At 33.4% G+C, this 19,451-nt stretch overlaps 1 protein-coding gene and 1 pseudogene across 2 annotated transcripts; one reads left to right on the top strand and one right to left on the bottom strand.

Moving 5' to 3' along the window:
* Nucleotides 1-3,949: 3,949 nt before the first annotated feature.
* On the bottom strand, nucleotides 3,950-14,259 carry LOC131596254 (carbon catabolite repressor protein 4 homolog 6). Of its 2 annotated transcripts, none has more exons than XM_058868858.1 (16): nucleotides 14,107-14,259; nucleotides 13,531-13,993; nucleotides 12,701-12,867; nucleotides 12,183-12,248; nucleotides 11,503-11,555; nucleotides 9,207-9,288; nucleotides 9,033-9,064; nucleotides 7,491-7,572; nucleotides 6,566-6,658; nucleotides 6,439-6,471; nucleotides 6,268-6,356; nucleotides 5,350-6,173; nucleotides 5,068-5,282; nucleotides 4,888-4,973; nucleotides 4,573-4,657; nucleotides 3,950-4,337 (listed from the first exon to the last, which is right to left on the bottom strand). In XM_058868858.1, exons 1-16 carry the CDS (start codon nucleotides 14,188-14,190, stop codon nucleotides 4,254-4,256), a joined length of 2,538 nt encoding a protein of 845 aa, XP_058724841.1. In that variant the 5' UTR covers nucleotides 14,191-14,259; the 3' UTR covers nucleotides 3,950-4,253. The 2 variants fall into 2 exon arrangements, with proteins under 2 accessions (XP_058724841.1, XP_058724842.1); XM_058868859.1 differs by having other exon boundaries at nucleotides 5,068-5,249.
* Nucleotides 14,260-17,201: 2,942 nt separating this feature from the next.
* LOC131598451 (uncharacterized) lies at nucleotides 17,202-18,798 on the top strand (annotated as a pseudogene).
* The last annotated feature ends 653 nt before the right edge of the window (nucleotides 18,799-19,451 follow it).

Genomic DNA, 19,451 nt, shown 5'->3' with positions numbered 1-19,451 from the left:
TTTCTCTACTATGATTATCTCTAGAAGCTTTAACAAGTGTATTTGTGATTCAAATGGAAATTTTGTCGTGCCCTTGGAAACGAGTTGGAATACCGCTGCCGTGTTGAATGTTGTTTTCACCGTGATTTCGAAAAGCTATTGAGCTTAGATTTTGCTCGCCGTGGACTCACTGTGAGCTTTGACCGTGAAAACCAAAATTTTCAAACATAGGCTTAAAAGGAAATGGATCTTGGTATGGAGAGTAGTAATCAAAGTATGGATAACCAATGTTATTAGAATCAAGAATCGAACGATGTAGGTATCTCAGTCATCATCAACTATCATATTTAGATAGTGAAATTTGTAAACTGCGGAAAATATTTTACAATATTAGGGTTTATTTTTTAGACGGTTTTGTCCTGGTTTCTACAATAATAAAAAACTATTTTTTAATTTTAATTTATTATTATTATTTTAAATCTTAGTATCCAATTACAAAATTGACTAATTTAAGAATATCAATTCTACCGTTGTGCTTTTAAAAAATGTTTAGACTATTATTAAAAGGGCTAGGTACATTACCTACTTCTTCTATTTTAATAATTTCATTCTTTAAAATTTGTATAACTATTTTTTTTTAATAACTTTTTCTTATTTGTATGTTGCTTTTTTACCTTAAAAAAAAAGTAGTATTCTTTTTTTATTATTATTATTATATCAAAGTAGTTTGATATCTATTTTTTATTTTAGGTATGTTTGAATTTTTTGAAAAATTTATTTATTTTGACAAAAGTTGTTTGTCGCTGCTTCTCATTTTTGATATCGAAGTTATTTATTCCTAGCTGCTTCTCATTTTTGATATCGAAGTTATTTATTCCTAGTTGTCTGTGTTGTAGCTTTAGATTGAACTGGTAAGAAATCTATGCGTATGAATGAGTTTTGGTCTGGTACTAGTAAAAAATTTGTGCATATGAATGAGTTCTTGTCTGGTACACACATTGTTTATATTATATATTTATTGTAATTGAAAGTCAACAAAGAAAAAAAAATAAAGATCTAAGGCGAATACGTTTTAATTTTTAAAAGAAAAAAGAATTGAAATAAAGAAGTTATAGTTTTATTAGAAAAAGAAATTGAAATAAATTATATAATATATTGTAGAATGATTCAGTGAAAAATATATTTTATTAATTTATAAATTATATATATTTATCTTATATTTGGATCATAAAAATAATATTTCGTATATAAAAATATTTAAATTAACAATAAAAAATTTTCTGCATTTTGTTTAAGTATCGTTTACAAATATATTTGGATCAATATAATTATTCTTCCGTATATAAAAATAACACCGTTCTTAAAAATAGGTGGATCAACAACTCGTCTAATGACATATTTTAGAAAAGGAATATATTTTTCTCCATATACAAATAATAATTAATAATTTTTTTGTAGGCATCATTTACAAAGGATTTAGATCACCAATAAAATTTGACACATAGTTAATAACATTTATTTTAGAAACTAATTTACTTGAAAATTAAAAAAATAGAATTTTATTATAAAATAGAATTAAAATATAATTTAACCTTTTTTAAAATAAAATATTATGAAAACAAAAGTTAAACTATTTTTTCAATAGTAAAACTTAAAACTATTTTCCAAAAATATATGTAAAATATTTGAAATTATAATTTCCTGCATCAATGTAAAAATGTTTTATTCAACTTTTCTCTCGGTGTCATTAATTATTCATGTTACACATCATGAGTGGCGGTGCCCGTGTAAGGGTGTGCAATAATTTATTTTAAATTAATTAATTAATTGTATAAATTTTGAAAAGAAGGAAAAGAAGATTTTGAAAAAAAAGCATTGGGAAAAAAGATAAGAGAAGAAAGAAATAGAAGAGAGAATATGAATTAGGAAATGAGAAAAGATAAAAAGTTCAATTTGATAGGTTGTTTTAGAGGAATCTACATGTTACTTTTAAAATTAAACATGTTACACTTTAGAGTTATGCTTTTATTATTATACTCTTGTCTAAAATCATTAATTTTTAAAAAATATATTAAAGTTTTAAAATTTCCGTGAGTTTTTATCAGAAATTTTGAAAAAATTATCATATTTTTCGAAATTTTTGATATTTTTTGCAAAAAAAAAAAGTGTTACCATAAATTTAAAATTTCTAATATATATTGGAATTTTAAATTAACTAAAATTTCTGGTATAATGTACTAGAAATTTTGAAAAATTTATCGGATTTTTCGAAATTTCCGCTATTTTTTACAAAAAAAAAAACTATGATACCATAAATTTGAAATTTCTAGTATGAACCGAAAATTTCAAATTAACTAAAATTTCTGATATGATGTACTAGAAATTTTTTTATAACTGAAATTTTCGGTATGTTGTACCGGAAATTTGACAGTGCATATCGGAATTTCTTCCGAATTTTTTTTGTAACTCAACATTTTTCAACAAAGGTAAAATTGGATTAAAAAATATGAGGGGTGTCAAGTATAAAAAAAAGAAGGTGTGGCATGTTGATTTCTCGTTGCTTTAGAACTATAGAAAATTAATTGACATCATCAAATGATCCAAACCTAGCAAGCAAAGTATAATACAATACGCATATAGTTAGAATTGAACAATATGATATAATTGATTGCAAAAAAGTAAAATTTGGACACAAATTACTCTAAAAATTTTGACATAGCATATTTAGATATAAGAGCATGGATGATTTTTCCAGACCAATTTATTTTCTTATATTATAGATTATAGATGGTTGGTGGTAGAAATAATAGTATTATGAAATTGTTCTTATATTATAGATTATAGATGGTTCATGGTAGAAATAATAGTATTATGCCTCTTCTTCCATTTCAGAAATAAAGGGCGGTATCAAATATGCATTTTTGGAACGTCACTTTTTAGGTCCATAGTAGTCTATAATTACTATGAATATATTGACACTTGTCTTATTGTTTCATATCAAAACACATCAGACTAAAATGAACATTATTTGACATGTCAAAAATGCTCACGTTAACGCTGTGACACCCTTAAGAAAATTTAAGATCACTGAGTACACTCTTCTCGAAGATCTGAAATACATATTGCATGAGCTCCTACCATATGACGACAATCGCAAATTATGAAGATCGTGTACTGCACGCCATCCATTGACAAAGAAAGAAAGATTGAATTTAACAACTGTGAGCTAAAGACGAGCGCTGATTTAAGGACTATGTGGAAAACTTTTTTCTGCTTAGAATCAAAAGTTCCAATCAATGATATTATCAACATGTTGCAAAGTCCACGTAAATATTAAAATTAATTTTGATCTTTGTTAAAATTTCTTATATATTGCTGATTTTATAATATCAATGATAATTTTATTTTGTCAATATGTTTTTTTATTATATTTTTCTCCTACTACTTTGAAACACTCTAGAAATACATCTCTACAATTTTTATAAAGATGTATTTCCAAAATAAAGGCTCATCACTATGCATTTTCATATGTCCGAAAATGTATCTAAAATCTAGTACCATTGTTGTATTTTCAAGTCGTACCCTAGTAATGCATATGGTGCATAAAAAATCCCCTAAATTAAAATGCTAATTGCGTGTAAGATAATGAATTGGATGCCAAAAATCAATTAAATATGCCACGTCTAAAATACAAACCGGGTCTCCATTTGTCACATTAGCATAAGGGGATAGCAAGGGACTCAAATATGTGGGTACCAAACATTAATTATATTTTATAATTTATCTTATCATCTTAATTTCTAGCTATGTTACAATTAAGCTAACAGCACTTCCCTAACATGCTTTATTGCAAAACTATTAATAGCAATCTCATGTGGGAAAATAAGGACAAGATTGTGTAGATAGAACAATCGACCAAAAAGAAAAATGAGCAAGAATCACATAGGCTCGCATTTTAAAAGCAACATGGTGTACAACTTTTTTTTATAAAATTGATGATGTTAATATCAAGAATTTGTTTACATTAATACCTAAATATAAATAGATGTTGCCGTCAAGCATTATAATCTAGACCAACAATTTACACTCATTTACCATTGAAATGATGTACAAATTGATTTGATAATTAATATTATTAATTATTTACAAGTTACATAAATACGTCTAGCCTCCACGACATAAAACCTGAAGACGGCAAATTAGGCCAAGACCTGGCACCAGATTTGAAAATCTTACAATGGCAAATGGCCATAATTTATTTGTCGAGTAAGATGCTATACAACATCCTTGCTGATGGTAGTACCATCTTCCAAGAAAGCTAACTCTGAAACCAAGGCAATATGATCGCTACCCCATTTCTGTACACAGTTATGGAATGGAAAATTAACACATGTTTCAAGCAGCAGTGAAAAGGAACAAGTAAAGAGAAGTCCATTTCAATTATGAGGACTTGTGATCCACTTTTGAAACGATAACCTTATCACTACATTGACAATAAGAGCCTCTCTCACCCAAATGTGGGTAACATCATCATTATGGTATAAACCTACCAATCTGCTAACTTTCAAACAAAAACTACAAACTTATTCTTACCTTAGTTGGGTATCCTTGAGAGCTTTCCATGACATGTTTAGGTATTGGAGCAAGAACTCCGGTTGTTTGCAGACCTTCAGATCGCCTGTGAGAAAGGTCAAGGGAAAAATGTGTATTTCTGTCAACTTTGTTCAATGATATTAATACTCAAATGTATCCTTCAGGAATGTAAATAGAAACAACTTTAGGTAATGCAATAACTTAAGCAATGACACTTTTTGATGATATACTTATTGCAATGCTACAATTTAAAATGAAATAAGCGTCACAGGAGAGAAAAGCAGTTGTAGAAAAGCTTTCGAACTTAGTGCGTACCAAATGTAGTCAACAGTGCCCAAGAAGCACTTGTGGTAGCTGGTTACTAAGGGTTCACCATTAGGGTCTCTAGTTCCTGGAGAGTTCTGCACATCCGAAAGAATGCCGAGTTCAATGACATAAACATGAGAAAGCAGCAATTTTGAAATAAATATGAAAATGCAATTCTTTTAGATCTACCGTAGCTTCGGTGTACGTGCTCTTGAGCAGTAAAGGGTGCTCCAAGAATGTGCTCTCGGCATTTCCTGTTGCAGTTTCTATCTCAGCAGGGGTCCACGACGATGGATTATAAGTATTATTCTCCGCGTCAATAGATTTGGAAATCAAACTTGGAAATAAGTCATCCTTCACTTCATTGCTTTCTGCAGGCAGCATCGAGTCGTTAGAAGCAAAATCTAACACCCAAAAATCATGATATTTAGAGATCTGATTTCATAGATGGGTCAAGTTCAAGATCAATACCTTCTTCGGCATTATGTAAGGCATTTATGAAATCAACGGCATCTTCACCAATATTCCCACTGCTTACATCGACTTTATCTATATCATCAAGGGAAAATTTCTCTAGTTTTTCATTTAGAGTAAAGTCAAAGTTGGTAGGTGTTTGTGATTCGTCAACTAGATATGCAGTTGATGAGCAATTCATTTTGTCATTAGAAACTGAAGTCTTGCTCGATAGTTTATTTGAGGATACTTCTTGGTTAAGATCTGTTGACTCAAGATCTATCTCCACCTTTGAAGTTTGATCACCTTCTTGAAGTGAGGTTGGGGAACAGTCAGACTCTACATGCCTATTTCCTTCATGGTCATGCAAGTTGAAGCTTTTACTCAATGATTCTTGACTTGAAGTTGAAATAGCATCTGATATATGCTCTGTGCTTCCCATCCCGGTTGGATCAGTGTGAACTGTCTCTAGAGCTGAAGGCGTTATAGGTGTGACGTCATGAATTTCATCATCATTTATATTTATATGATCAGTTGGGAGTCTGCTGATATTATTAGAAGGATTTGGCACTTCTTTCATGCCATCAACTTCACCAAAAACCGTATTATGGTCAACAGCCCCCTGAGTATCTTTTCCTGCACATGTGTCACTCTCCCCACTACACTGCACATTTGTCGGATTAGACGTACCCAAAACAGGGCTGGAATTTTGATTTTCAGAATTGCTACTCTCAGTGGTTGGATTCTGCATGTCTGACAAAGAACTATTTTGTTCAATTCTAACTCCCTTGTCACCTTCAGGGGATGTGACCTGAACTGAACCATTAGCAAATCTTTTTTCCCTGCATTTATTTGAAAGATTTTAGCAGATATTGATTGTAAAAGCAAGAAATTTAGCAAATTTCATCATCTAAACTATCAAATGCAGAAGTCTACCTAGAATTAGGACCGTAAGTCCATGGTGCACGAATTACAGCAGAAGCTTGCCCTGACACTTTATTCCTATCTATTCCAGATAGATCTAACTGTGATGATACAAAAATATCATTTCTGCAGCTTCGTAGGTGGCAATCATCAGATTAACAAAGTAAAAGCTAAAGGGTGTACCTTTTGTTCTGCGATAAAGTTGTACAATGGACTCTGCAACAAGATAAAGAATGTTAATACCACAGAGTAGCTGCTGTTACCAAACTTTACAAACTGATACAGAAAAGGTGTAATCATAAAAAATAACCTTAGGGGTACAATTAAAATCCCCACAGATAATAATAGGGGAATTATTCCAAAGTTGAGAAACAGCTTGAGCCTTATCCAGTAGGACTCTGACCTGCTTGAAGTAAATATGAAGCGAAAAGCAGTTACAAGAATTAGAAATCACATGACAGAGTCAGCTGTGAGAATCCGATATTAGTAGTTCAAATACAGAAAGAATCAGAGTTAGATAAGATGTTGCCAGTGTTCACAGAAGCCTTTTTGTACTCAATGTTCAAGGCGGGCTAACAAACGGAAGAGTCTACAGACATTTAAATCAACAGGTTAAAATAGGTGTTGGTAATAAGTACTAGTAGTACACATAAACATACAACCATCACATGTAATCCATATTTTTTAATTTTGGACAGCACCACGGACCGCGGAGCACCTGACCTCAAAACCGCTAAATTGGTATAGCAGATAGCGGGATGGCATCTGCAGTGAAGACTTAAAAACATCGTACAGACTAAACATAAATTCTCAAAAATATAAAAATACACAATTAAAAACGTGGCAGTCATACTTATAATTATTCTTTTTTGTAATTTATCACTCACATTCAAAATCAAGACACAGTACAATGTAACTAACAATTCAAGTTCAAAATGCATTCAAATTAACAAGTGATTCTTCAAGAGCGTCTATTATGTAGGGTGTTGGTAGGTTTTCGTACTTGGTGTATGGGAAGGAAAGTAAAATTGGCATTTTTTATATTCTCTTTATTTTTGCTTTGTTTTCACCCACAGCTTTTAATTTAAAATGCAGAATATGGTGTCAGTAGCCATCAGAGTAAATAAGCATTTTCATAGCATTAAATAGTGATGCATCCAAAACCAAAACAAAACAGTATCGGGGGCACAGAGGAGTAACAAAAACAAGAAAATGTTATAACAGACGGGGCATACCTGGCCAAGCTTAATTTCTCCTCTATTTGGATTGTAAAGCACATGGATGTTGCAAACCACAACTTTACGAGAACCTGTCAAGCTGAAGAATGCTGCATTTATGTTATATTGAGCAAACAAAGATATCCATCCTCCCTTCATAAAATATGAATGATGATTTCAAAAAATGAAAAGAAAAGTTGCCCTATAAGGTATTAACACCTGAGTCATTAGAAGAAAAGTTGCCAGCATCCTAATACAATCAAGGCTCAATTAAAATTATCCCGTGACCTTGTGCACCATTCTAAAGCTTTATGCCGGCAGTGTATGATAATCTTGTGAACCTAGACACAGTCTCTTAAGTCTTAAACCTCATAAGGTCACAGTTATGTACCTTAAAATGAAAAACCATATTCTGCTGATAAATATTATATTTCTGTATGTATCAGTGATCTTCCTCAATATTTTGCAACATAGTTTCTTTTCTTTTTGAGAGAGAGTTAAGCAGTTAAAGGATACATATCTTTCTTAAAGTGGAATTTGTGGTTTCTTAACGGTTGAAACAAGCAGGGGGCATTACTTTCATCCTTAACGGTTGAAACAAGCAGGGGGGATTACTCTAATCCTTGGATGATGTGTGGAAATCTAAATTGTTACTGCAACTACCTGGTATAGGAACTTATTGGGCTTGTACGAGAGAAATTACACCAACAACCACCAAGCCTTAACTCACTAAGTGAGGTCAGCTACTTGGATCAACTTGCGTCATAATGTTCTATTTAGGACCATGCTTCTATACAAACCGTTAATCGCGAAATCTTTTTCAATAACTTCGCTTATGGTCTTTCTAGGTCTTCCAATCCCTCTAATCGTTTGACTTCTCTCCATCTAATATACTCTCCTAATCACAAAATCTACAAGTCTTCACTCTACAAGTCCAAAACCATCTAAGTCTATTTTCCACCATCTTCTATACTTTAGATGCTACCCCAACACTCTCTAATATTTGCATTTTTAATCCTATCATGTCTATTCTTACCACACATTCAACACAACATCTTCATCTTTACTACACTTACTTTATTCTCGTGTTGATTCTTAACCGCCCAACATTCTGTCTCGTACAACATCGCAGGTCTTACGACAATCTGATCAAAAAGTTTCTTCAACTTGAGTGACACCTTTGCGTCACACAGAACCTCAGAAACCCTCCATTTTAGCCATCCAACTTGATTTCGATGATTTACATCCCCTTCTATTTCTCTATCATTTTGTATATATTATTCAAAGAAAATACGTGAATGGTTTTTATATTCAACACAACCCCTCACCGAGGTGTACTTCGGGCTTGAGGTGCGGGCAATGCAGAAGCCCACCCAACCTTGTGCTGAATTTCAATTTTTTATCTAGAGGAATGTGGGTAAAAGAGATTAAACTTCACCTGATCCTATGTCATTAACCATCTATTTGAAATGCTTAAACTGTTTTGTGAAAACAAATGAATGGCATTTGCATCTAATAGAACTATAAAAATTTGATTAGCCAACAGCATGGAGTAATTACCTGGGTGGGAGAGATCCATTTTGATTAATGAGCTTTTCAATGGAGACACGTAAGAAAGAAATACAAGCATGTCAATAGAGTGGAGAAAAGTAGGATAACTGAAGATTTACAGTTTTTCTCTATAGAAATTGAAAAAGTACAAAAAAAAAAAGGCCAGTATGGGAGATTTTATACCTCTAGTACACATATTTGAGCAACATTGTCTCTAAGACCCAACTTATTGTACTCTATGCTTTCTTCATATAACAAATTGAACCTATGATAAAAACCAGGAAGAGTAATATTAATATTTGTTAGAAGCACGGAATGAGATAGAGATTGAGAATCAACAAGATCAAGAATAAAAGTATAAAAGAAGTCAGCCACAAATAACACTAAAGTTAGTTAAGGTTTATGATAGGAATGTTCGAGAGATCCAGGACTCTCCCAATTCTACAACAACAACCGAGCCTTATCTCACTAAGTGGGTCGGCTACATGAATAAAATTACATCATTCTATTAAATACCTCGTTAACCTCGAGATCTTTCTCAATCTCTACCTCTAGTTGTTTGTCTATTATTTACGTGATCTACTCTTACAACAAATCCACAAGTCTTCTCTATATGCTCAAATCACCTAAGTCTATTCTCAACACTATCTCTAATATTGTCATTTTTAATTTTATCTCGGCTAATCTTACCACACATGCAACCTAACATTCTCATCTCGGCTACATTTAGTTTGTTCTTGTGTTGGTTTTTAATCGTCCAACATTATGTCCCGTACAACATCGGAGATTTTTAGCGTTACTTTTATATCACATAAAACATCTGAGGCCTTCCTCAATTTCAACCACCCAACTTGAATTCGATGATTTACATCTACTTTTATTTATCCATCGTTTTGTTCAATGGGCCCAATATATTTTAGTTAAACTGTGTAACTTATGGTATTATATGATCTCCAACTTTCACATCTGGATTAAAAACCCTTCTCTTTTTGCTAAACTTACACTCCATATACTCTGTCAAACTTCTTAGGCGAAATCCATACGTTTTTAAGGTTCTTCTCCAAGTATTCAACCTCTCATTTAAATCCCTCTCCAAATAAGACTACATCATGTACGAAAAAACATGCATCTCAGTGCTAGCTCTTGGATATGTTTCGTAAGTACATCCAAAACTAAAGTAAAAAGGTAAGGACTTAAGGTTGAACTTTTGTACAATCTTATTTGTAAAAATACTGAATTATTATGGAATGCTTGAGTGAAATTACACTAGCCAATATGCTTTTATACACACTAGAAATTAAATAAAATGTGAGAGTTACAAGGACAATCATTTTAGTTTTTAGTTCCTGATGTTGTTTCTAGTTCATAAGTACATGAATGTGATTTATTAGGCATTTAATTAATTATTAATCTTCTAAACATATTCCAATTTATTTTATAATTCCAACATTATTGTTATGGGAAAATTGTTCATTTCTCCACTTTGTGTCTGCACACTATTCGATACCCCCACATGTACATATCTTAGATAGCTCGAATATAGACAATCGTAACTTTTTTCTTCTCTAGGACTTTCCACAAATTCTCTCTAGGCACTCTATCACACGCCTTCTCCAAATCAATGAAAATTAAGTGCGAGTCTTGTTGATCCATCTGATACCACTCCATTGCACGTCGTAGTAAATAAACCGCTTCCATGATCGACTCCCAATTCTAACTCCCACAGAATGACTAACTCTCCTCAAATCCCTATTGCTATTTATCGGTAACATAACTTATCTCCCAAACTAAATCCCCAACTAACTTAAAACTAATTAACTACAATTGACCTATCAGTTTACCAGAGATAACTAGTTACAATTTGTTAAGAAATAATTACTAAATGATCCCCAAGGCGTGACTCATGTGGTTGAGACACCTGAAGGCGGTGGTCCAGGGTCCAAACGCTAACTACTAACATAATCTACTAACGACTAACATTTGGATTAATTATTACTCCTTCCGTCCCACAATGAATGACTCAGTTGACCATTTCACACATATTAAGAAAAGTGGATAAAAGTAAGAGAGAATGATGTTTTTACAAAAATACCCATTATCCACTATTGGGAGTGATGAAAGTAGTAATAAGTAAAGGGTATAAATGGAAAATGAATTAACTTGAATTGTAAACTGAAATGCATCATTCATTTTGAGACACTTTTTTTGCAAATAGGTCAATTATTGTGAGACGGAAGGAGTATATGATTGTAGATTAGTTCCCTATTATAATAGCATTCTAAGTTTAAGTTATTAAAATGATGTATAAGCCAAATATGGGAAGAAAAGCATGTGCATAATTTTTTCCAAAAGATGCATAAAAACACTGCACGAATAAAGTGAATGTTTAGTCACTATAAAAGAAAGTGAATGTTTAGTCACTATAAAAGAAAATAAATCCCAGTTTTATAAGTAGCATTCAGAGAAAAGTATAGAGAACCTTGATGTTCGCCAAAAGATTGCACAACCATCGACTGGATTGCCCGTACGCATCTATAAGTGCAGAAATGCCGTTAGACTTCATAATGCAACAGAGCTGTTCATTTTTCTTTGCAAAATAATTGATATAACAAATCCAAAATAAGAATAATTATATCAAAAGAAATAAAATAAAAAACTATTGAAAGTGATTGATGCAGAAGAAAGGTTACTTAACTAAGCTTACTTCACTTCACACGACAAGTTACAACTTGCAGAATATAGAGAGAAATGGAAATGTTGCAAATCTATCACTATATGATTCACCCATTTGTACAAACAAGCTTCTCAAGTAAAATCTCAAGTAAATGTAAAGTTCTTTGTTTAGACTTTAGATAGGTAATGTCAGCATTTCTACTGCCAAAAATGACAGAAATCTATTCGTCCAAATGAAAAGGACGTTCATATATTTATGACGAAATATTATGTAATGTTTTCCACAAAGTGGGGTTGGCTGCATGGGGCAAGTATTAGTTCCAAAAATATATCAGATAGTTGTAAAATCACATAGGAATAAAAATGATGTCGTCTTAACAAGCCCGAGAAATAAAAAAATTATACTTATAAGTACTTAACAAAAAAATAATACAGTAGAAATGCTTATGTCATGTAGCCTTCAAACACAAAGCTCTTTAAACCAACCTTCCAGATGCCTCTGTATCCTTTAAACTTCAAATCCTCCACCAACTCATCAAATCTATCAACCTCCTGGAAGTAATAGAATAAGATGAAAACAATTAATCAGATTTGACAAGTGCCTTATCCATGAAAATAACATAATTAAGAAAGAATCATTATATGATCAGCAAAGAAGGCATGAAAAAAATTCCAAACACAGAAATCTTGCTGAGATGTTAATGCAAATAAAAAATCTTGTTTGAAAAACTAATGTAAAGTACTTTTTGGAAAACGATGTAAAATATGTGATAAGATATACAATTCCAAGTCTGATGCCAACAACTATAAGTGAAGAATCTCTTTTGCAATATATCATTCTATGTATTAATACTCCCAGTACAACATCAATAATTCATGTTATAATTATTTCACAAGCCAAATCAAATTTTACAAAGTGTTGCAATGTATGGTCAAAATCATGTTAAATAGCATATTTGGGCAAGAAGTTAACATTCTGGCATAATATGAAACAGATTGGTAACCTGAAAGCACATGATATCGGCAGACCACAAGCCAAGCTCAGAAATTATTTTACTCTTTCTCCACTGCCAGTTCAACATGTAAGGAGGTACATGATAATAAAGTTTTTTCCAGTGGTCCATAGCAAGGTAATCGGCCAGTATATTATAGGAAAGGACTTTAAACCTTTCTGTTGAAAATAGAAAAAACAAGCACAAGGCACAAGCTAAATTAGTCTGATGAAGCATTGATGGAAAACTCCAAAACAATAAATCAAGAGCAACAAAGAGTGGGAAGGGGGAGGAGTGATAAATAATCAACCTCAAACTTATCGTCCTCTCACTCGCCAAATCATCAGAGCTTTCCACTTTAGACATTGATATTTCTAGAAAAAATTTAAATGCCAAACCTCATCATTCATCCTACCACACTCATATTCCATTTAAACCCGTGTGCTCTGATAAGCAATAGCATCACAAATTCCAAAGTGTCATCTATGAAACCATGTATTTGTAATACAGTTTTCTATTGTCATTTTTTTTAAAGCTTGGTATTCGACTTTGTGACCGACTGATTCAAGGAGATCAATCCCAATGTCCACTAGCGGGAGACCCAAACACACGACCCAAGCCTTTCTAGGCCAACCCCGGGGGTTTCTATTGTCATTTTATTTCTTGAATTAATGCCTAAATGCACGTGGTAGCTCCTTGATATCGATAAGTTTACAACTCAAATTAACATGAACAATGCAAATTAGCAACATTATGAACTCTGCTAAAAATCCTCATCAACCTAAACCCTAAGTTTTGAACTGAAGTCATAATAAAATCACATGGTACAAGAGTGAATTTACCACAATGAGGAGGTGGCGGTGTCAAAGCAAGCTCCCACTCTCGATAATCCTGAGGCTTCGGGCGAAAATTCTGTGGCGGCCGAAATTCCCGTCGGTGATCATACGGCTGCCGAAAATGCGGCTGCTGATGAGGATAAGGACGAGGCCTTGGATTATAAGACTGATTCTGATTTTGATATTGAGGCGGTGGATGAGGCCTTGGATTGTAAAACTGATTCTGAAATTGAGACGGTGGATGAGCATTGTAAGGTGGATTCTGATAATAAAACTGTGGCGGACGAAACCTCGGATCATGCGGTGGATTCTGATAATACTGCGTTTGATTCGTAGAGCTTCCTCTCTCGCCTTGCCGGATTGCCGAATTGGCGTCGCGGACTGACTGTAAGTGATCGTCTCCAGTAACGAACTGGTCTCTCCCGCCGGTATACGAGCGGCCGGAGTATCCTCTACGGTGACCTCGGTGCTGCAAAATTTGAAGAAGAAAATTAATGATATTAAGCAGTGTTAAATTTTCAGAGTGGGTTAATGTGTTGTTACTATGAACATGTGAGTGTACTACACAAGCAGAGAGTATACATAAGGACGGGAAGACATTGTGGCGGTGGAGAAGGCGGCGTCGGTGGCGGCAAGGAAGTTGGTAGTCGGAGGAGTACGTCGCATTGTGCGGGAGTGAAAGAGTGGGAGTAGAAGGAGAGCGCGTGAGAAAGAATCTGGCGCGTTTTTACACGCTCGTTGAGGTAACGCGTGAGGGCTACACGAATCTTAATTGGGCTATTACTTTCTGCATTACTTTTTGACAATTTAACTTGTCCCCCTAAATTGTATTTGACACCTCCCATATCTTGATAATGCCAAAAATGTTTATGGTTAAAATAAAATATCAATTGTCCGAATAAAATTTTTGATAGGAAGTTTAATTTTTTTTGGTATTTGGACTATTTAGACTTTCATCAGGTCTTCTATGGGTGTTAGTCGTTTGACCTCTATGCTCAATTTGGGATTCCAACCTTTAAAGTCAGTATTTTGAACTTCGGAAGGTCGGGCATCAACAAGGGCGAGCTCTTCTCTGGCTGTCTCCAGGCCGTTAGTATGTTGATGGTCGGGCGCTCAAGGATGATGTAAGGTGACACGGCATCCACGATGAAATAGGTGATGTTGATGGTTTTGGCGTAACTTCCCTCGCCGCTGGTGGTTTTCAGGGCCATAAATACATGTATCTTGTCATAGAGCCTGTGAAACTTTGTATGTCGTCAAGATTAAATTGTAGCTTCTGAAAATATCCAAGAACAAGACATCGACTGAGCTTCCTAATTCTTTCAAGACGCACCTGATATTCCAATTATCGTGTTGGACAATGATGACTAAGGGGTCATTGTCATGAGGGTTGATGCCTATGGCATCTTCTTAGGAGAAGACAATGTCAGCCCCGACTACTCCTACAATATTCCTAGGAAAACTGAAGGATATGACGTTCGCATCGAGCATCTTCCTCGCATATCTTCGTCGAGTAGCCTTCGAGAGGCCCCTCACGGACACACCTCTAACGTTAGTTCTTGACGAGGGATGTGGGACCATGTCAATCATCTTTTGAAAAAGAGGATGAAAGGATATGAGTGAAAGGTGTGGCCCAGGTTAGTTTTACCGGGACCCCACGGTGTGCGGTATTGTATTGTCTGAAAAAGTACAAGTGTGTGTTCCCCTATAATGGTAGGGAGACTCAGAGGCCTTAGTAGGTACTCCCTCTGGCCATTATTATAAGCAAATATTCTCTTTTTAAATTCATTGAATAATGAATGTATCTGGTCTTTTATGTAGACTAGATACATTCATTACTCAATGAACCTAAAAAAAAAGCATATTTGCTTATAATTCAGGCAGGAGGGAGTATATTATATGTTTCAGGGTGAGGGTTAGCTCACAGCGGCGAGTAGCATTGTACGGTGGTTATTTAGGATATTTCACGTGAAATGAGAGGCCCTGTTGTTGACTGGCGCTATTAGGTCGCGTGCGGTGGTTGGAGTGATGCTTCTAGGATTACTAAGAGCAGAATGCTCTCGTAGCTGTGTTTGAATGTGTGTAAGTAAGTGTTACTTGAGAGTTGTCCATTTCTTCTTTGAAGGATGATGTACTTGTAGGAATTCCTTATTCCTAAGATTTTCTTGGAAAAGGTCGTCGCCTATCCAGTCAAATTAAAGATGAACAATTGAGTTCCTATTCTCAATGAATATGCGCGCCAGTAACTATCTTGCCTTTCTCATTATCCAAACATGTCTTATCTCACGTTTCTTCTTCCCAGGGTCGAGGAAAACGCAAGGGGCGAGACGATATTGCCCTTTAGGTGACCTCGCGTCATAGTCAGGGGCGGACACATGTAAAGGTTGTGTGGGGCTAAAGTCCCACCAAAAATTTTCTTTTTTTATATTATATATATATATATATATATATATATATATATATATATATATATATATATATATAGGGACGTATCAAATTAGAACTGAGAACTTTTAATAATAACCATTGGATTTGTAAAAGAAAAAAATTGAAATTATTAATTTTCTATCTCACATAATATTGTTAAAGTAACCACTAACCCATTTCACTCCCCCTCTCAAACCTCACTAATATTCCACTTTTTCTCTCATTGTTAATTCCTCATTTTTTCCCTTCAATTTTTCTATTTGGCATGGATACATCTATTTATCGGTGATTAGAAATTTAAGATAAAGTGAGTATTTTTTTATAAGGCAATTAAGTATTTCAATTCCGTTTTTTCCAGCTAAATCCTAAAATCCCAATTTGTTAAATCAGACCATTTTTTCAGTTTATCATAAATGGTTTCCTACATAATTAATTAGTTTCAATGTTCTCTTTATAATATTACTATAAATAACTATTTTAAATGGTTTTATTATTCTCTTTATCGGATGAAGAAATTTTTTCTGGTACTTTCTAAAGACAGAGCTACTTCTTCAGCTAATTTATAAGCATCAGAAACTCAACATCCAAGTGAGAGTATCAAATTTATTGATTATGAATTATTGGAAACGGATCCAATTAGGTCTCCAATTTCAAGCAATCGTCCTGACATCCAAAATGAGGTAAGAAAAGCTTATTTAAAAATAGGTCGTCATCAACCTCCTCACAATTTCGTTTACCCTTGGTGTGTTCAAGATAAACAAAGATGTCGATTTTGCAAAAATTAGTTTCATATGTTTGACTCAATTGATTATAGCGAATCTAAGGACCTAGCATTTTGTTTGCGATATTTTTTGTTTTAAGATGTCTCTGAATATGACGGGATCACTTTATGGGAGACGGTTTTGGTGACTCGAAGAATGCTCAAAGATTGGCTAATCATGCTACTTCTTCTAATAGTCATGTTGATTGTGTGCCTATGGGTTATGCTCTCATGAATCTAAACCAAAGTATTAAGGCTGTGTTTGTTAATCAAACTAAGCAAATGAATGTAGAATATTGTGTTGTGTAAACACATCCCTTATAAGTTATAGCTACTAAGTTTCTTTTGAGGTGTGACATGCCCATTTAGAGGGAGTGACGAGTCCCTTAACTCTTTATTTAAGGGGCTATTTCTTGAGTTTGTGGACACTTTAAAGGAAATTAATCCATAGATAGCTAGTGTAATAGATTGTGCTCTAGGAAATAACCTTATGACTTCTCCTAAGATTCAAATTGATCTTGTTGCTGCTTATGCATGTGAGATAACTCAACAAATTATATGTGATATTGCGGATGATGTGTTTTGTGTTGTAATTGACGAATCTGGTAATGTTGGTGGTAACGAACAAACGGATGTTGTTGTTTGTTATGTTAATAGTGAAGTTTTAGTAAGAGAAAAGTTTCTTGGTATTGTAAGTGTTAAAGAAACAAGTGATAAATCACTTAAGGAGGCACATGATAAGTTGTTGTCTATTAATGGCTTGAGTTTATCTAGCATTAGGTGGAAAGGGTATGACGAAGCTAACAATATGAGAGGTAAGTTTGGTAATTTAGGAACTTTAATCCAAAATGAGAATCCATTTTCTTATTATGTGCATTCTTTTACCCATCAAATTAAATTGACACTTATTGCATGTGCTAAGACTCACAAAGATGTTAGTGGTTTTTTTGGTAAGGTCAACATGCTTGTTAATTTCATACGATCTTCTAACAAGAGACATGAATGGCTTCATGACAAACAAGTAACTCAATTTGCTAAATTGATTGAAGAGCGTCGGATAGAGACTGGTAGTGGGTTAAATCAATAATCATCTATTGCTAGAGCGGGTGACACTCGTTGGGATTCCCAATTTAGGAATCTTATAAGTTTGATGACTTTGCATGGTGCAATTATTAAGGTACTTGAAGAAGTTGGGAATGATATGTCATTTGAAAAATATGGTGAAACTATGCTTTTGTTAGATGTGCTACAATCCTTTGATTTTATATTCATGTTATATATGATGGTTGAGATTTTAAGATTTACAAATGATCTTAGTGTGGCGTTACAAAAGTGTGATCAAGATATTTTGAATGTTTTGTCACCTGTCAATGCTACCAAACAAGAATTATAAGAAATGAGGAATGATGGATGGGAAGAATTTATATAGAAGGTTATGGAAATTTGCAATAAGGATGATATTGATGTACCTAATATGGATTCATCGTATGTGCAAGGGAAGAAACCCATGTGACACGCTGCAACTTCTAGTGTTTCTAATCTGCATCATTATAAGCACAATTGTTTGTTTAATGTTTTAGATTTGCAGTTACATGAGCTTAATCCTAGGTTTGATGAAGAGAATATTGAACATTTACAATGTGTTTCATGTTTGAGTCCTTCATCATCATTTGCATCTATTGATGTGAAAAAATTACTAAGGATGGTTGAAATTTATCCAAATGAGCTCATGTGCGGCATCAACTTCAAAATTATGTTAGAAATGTTAGATGTGACTCAATATTTGCAAAGTTAAAAGGACTTTTATATCTTTGTGCAAAACTTGTGAAAAAAATAAGTGTAACACATTTGATATGGTATATAAGGTTTTGAAGTTGGCTTTAGTCTTGTCGGTAGCAACTGCAAGCATGGAACGTGTTTTTTCAGCTATGAAATTTGTGAAGAGACAATTATGTAACAAAATGAGTGATCAGTGGTTAAATGACTGTCTTGTAACTTTTATAAAAAGAAGTGTTCTTAAAACAATTATAATTGATGTTATTTTACCTCATTTTCAAGAAATGGATGATAGACGATTTTCATTGTAATGTCTTGTATTAAACAATATTATTTTTTATTTTCAATATGATTTAGTTTGTAGTTTCTTTTATGATTAGCCTCACCAATGCAATGTCTGAATCCGCCCCTGATCATTGCCTTTTTCAGACGGCTTCCAAATTGCCGCCATAAACAAGGTTATTTACAAATATAACACTACAGTATGTATGACTCTCATCAAGTCACCATTATTTATAGATGTTATTCGTACTCCATTACAAATTACAATAACACATTGTCACATTATTTGAATAACAACTCTTCATATTATTTGAATAACATATATTTAAACAACACCTCTTGACATGAATCCTTTTACTATTAGTCTCATTGAGATTTTTTAAATAATTACCATAGATGCGATGATGCAATTATGAAATATACCATTTTTATGATTAACGTTATCCAGGGCCGACCCAATACATCTCGAGGTCGGGAACGAAATTTAAAATTGGATTTTTTTTAATAAGTAGAATTTTTGTAAAATTAATTAAAATATTTATAAAAAATTTAGAATATTACATTATTTATTAAATTATCATTATCATATTGTATTTATTTTAGAATATTAGATTATTTATTAAATTATCATTATCATATGGAACGAGACAAACACATTAAAGGGTACGAATCTAAATTCTTA

The sequence above is a fragment of the Vicia villosa genome, linkage group LG4 (genome assembly GCF_029867415.1).
Source record: "Vicia villosa cultivar HV-30 ecotype Madison, WI linkage group LG4, Vvil1.0, whole genome shotgun sequence".
Classification (NCBI taxonomy): domain Eukaryota; kingdom Viridiplantae; phylum Streptophyta; class Magnoliopsida; order Fabales; family Fabaceae; genus Vicia; species Vicia villosa.
The sequence above is the reverse complement of the archived record's forward strand: the minus strand, read 5'-3'. Positions and strand labels throughout refer to the sequence as shown.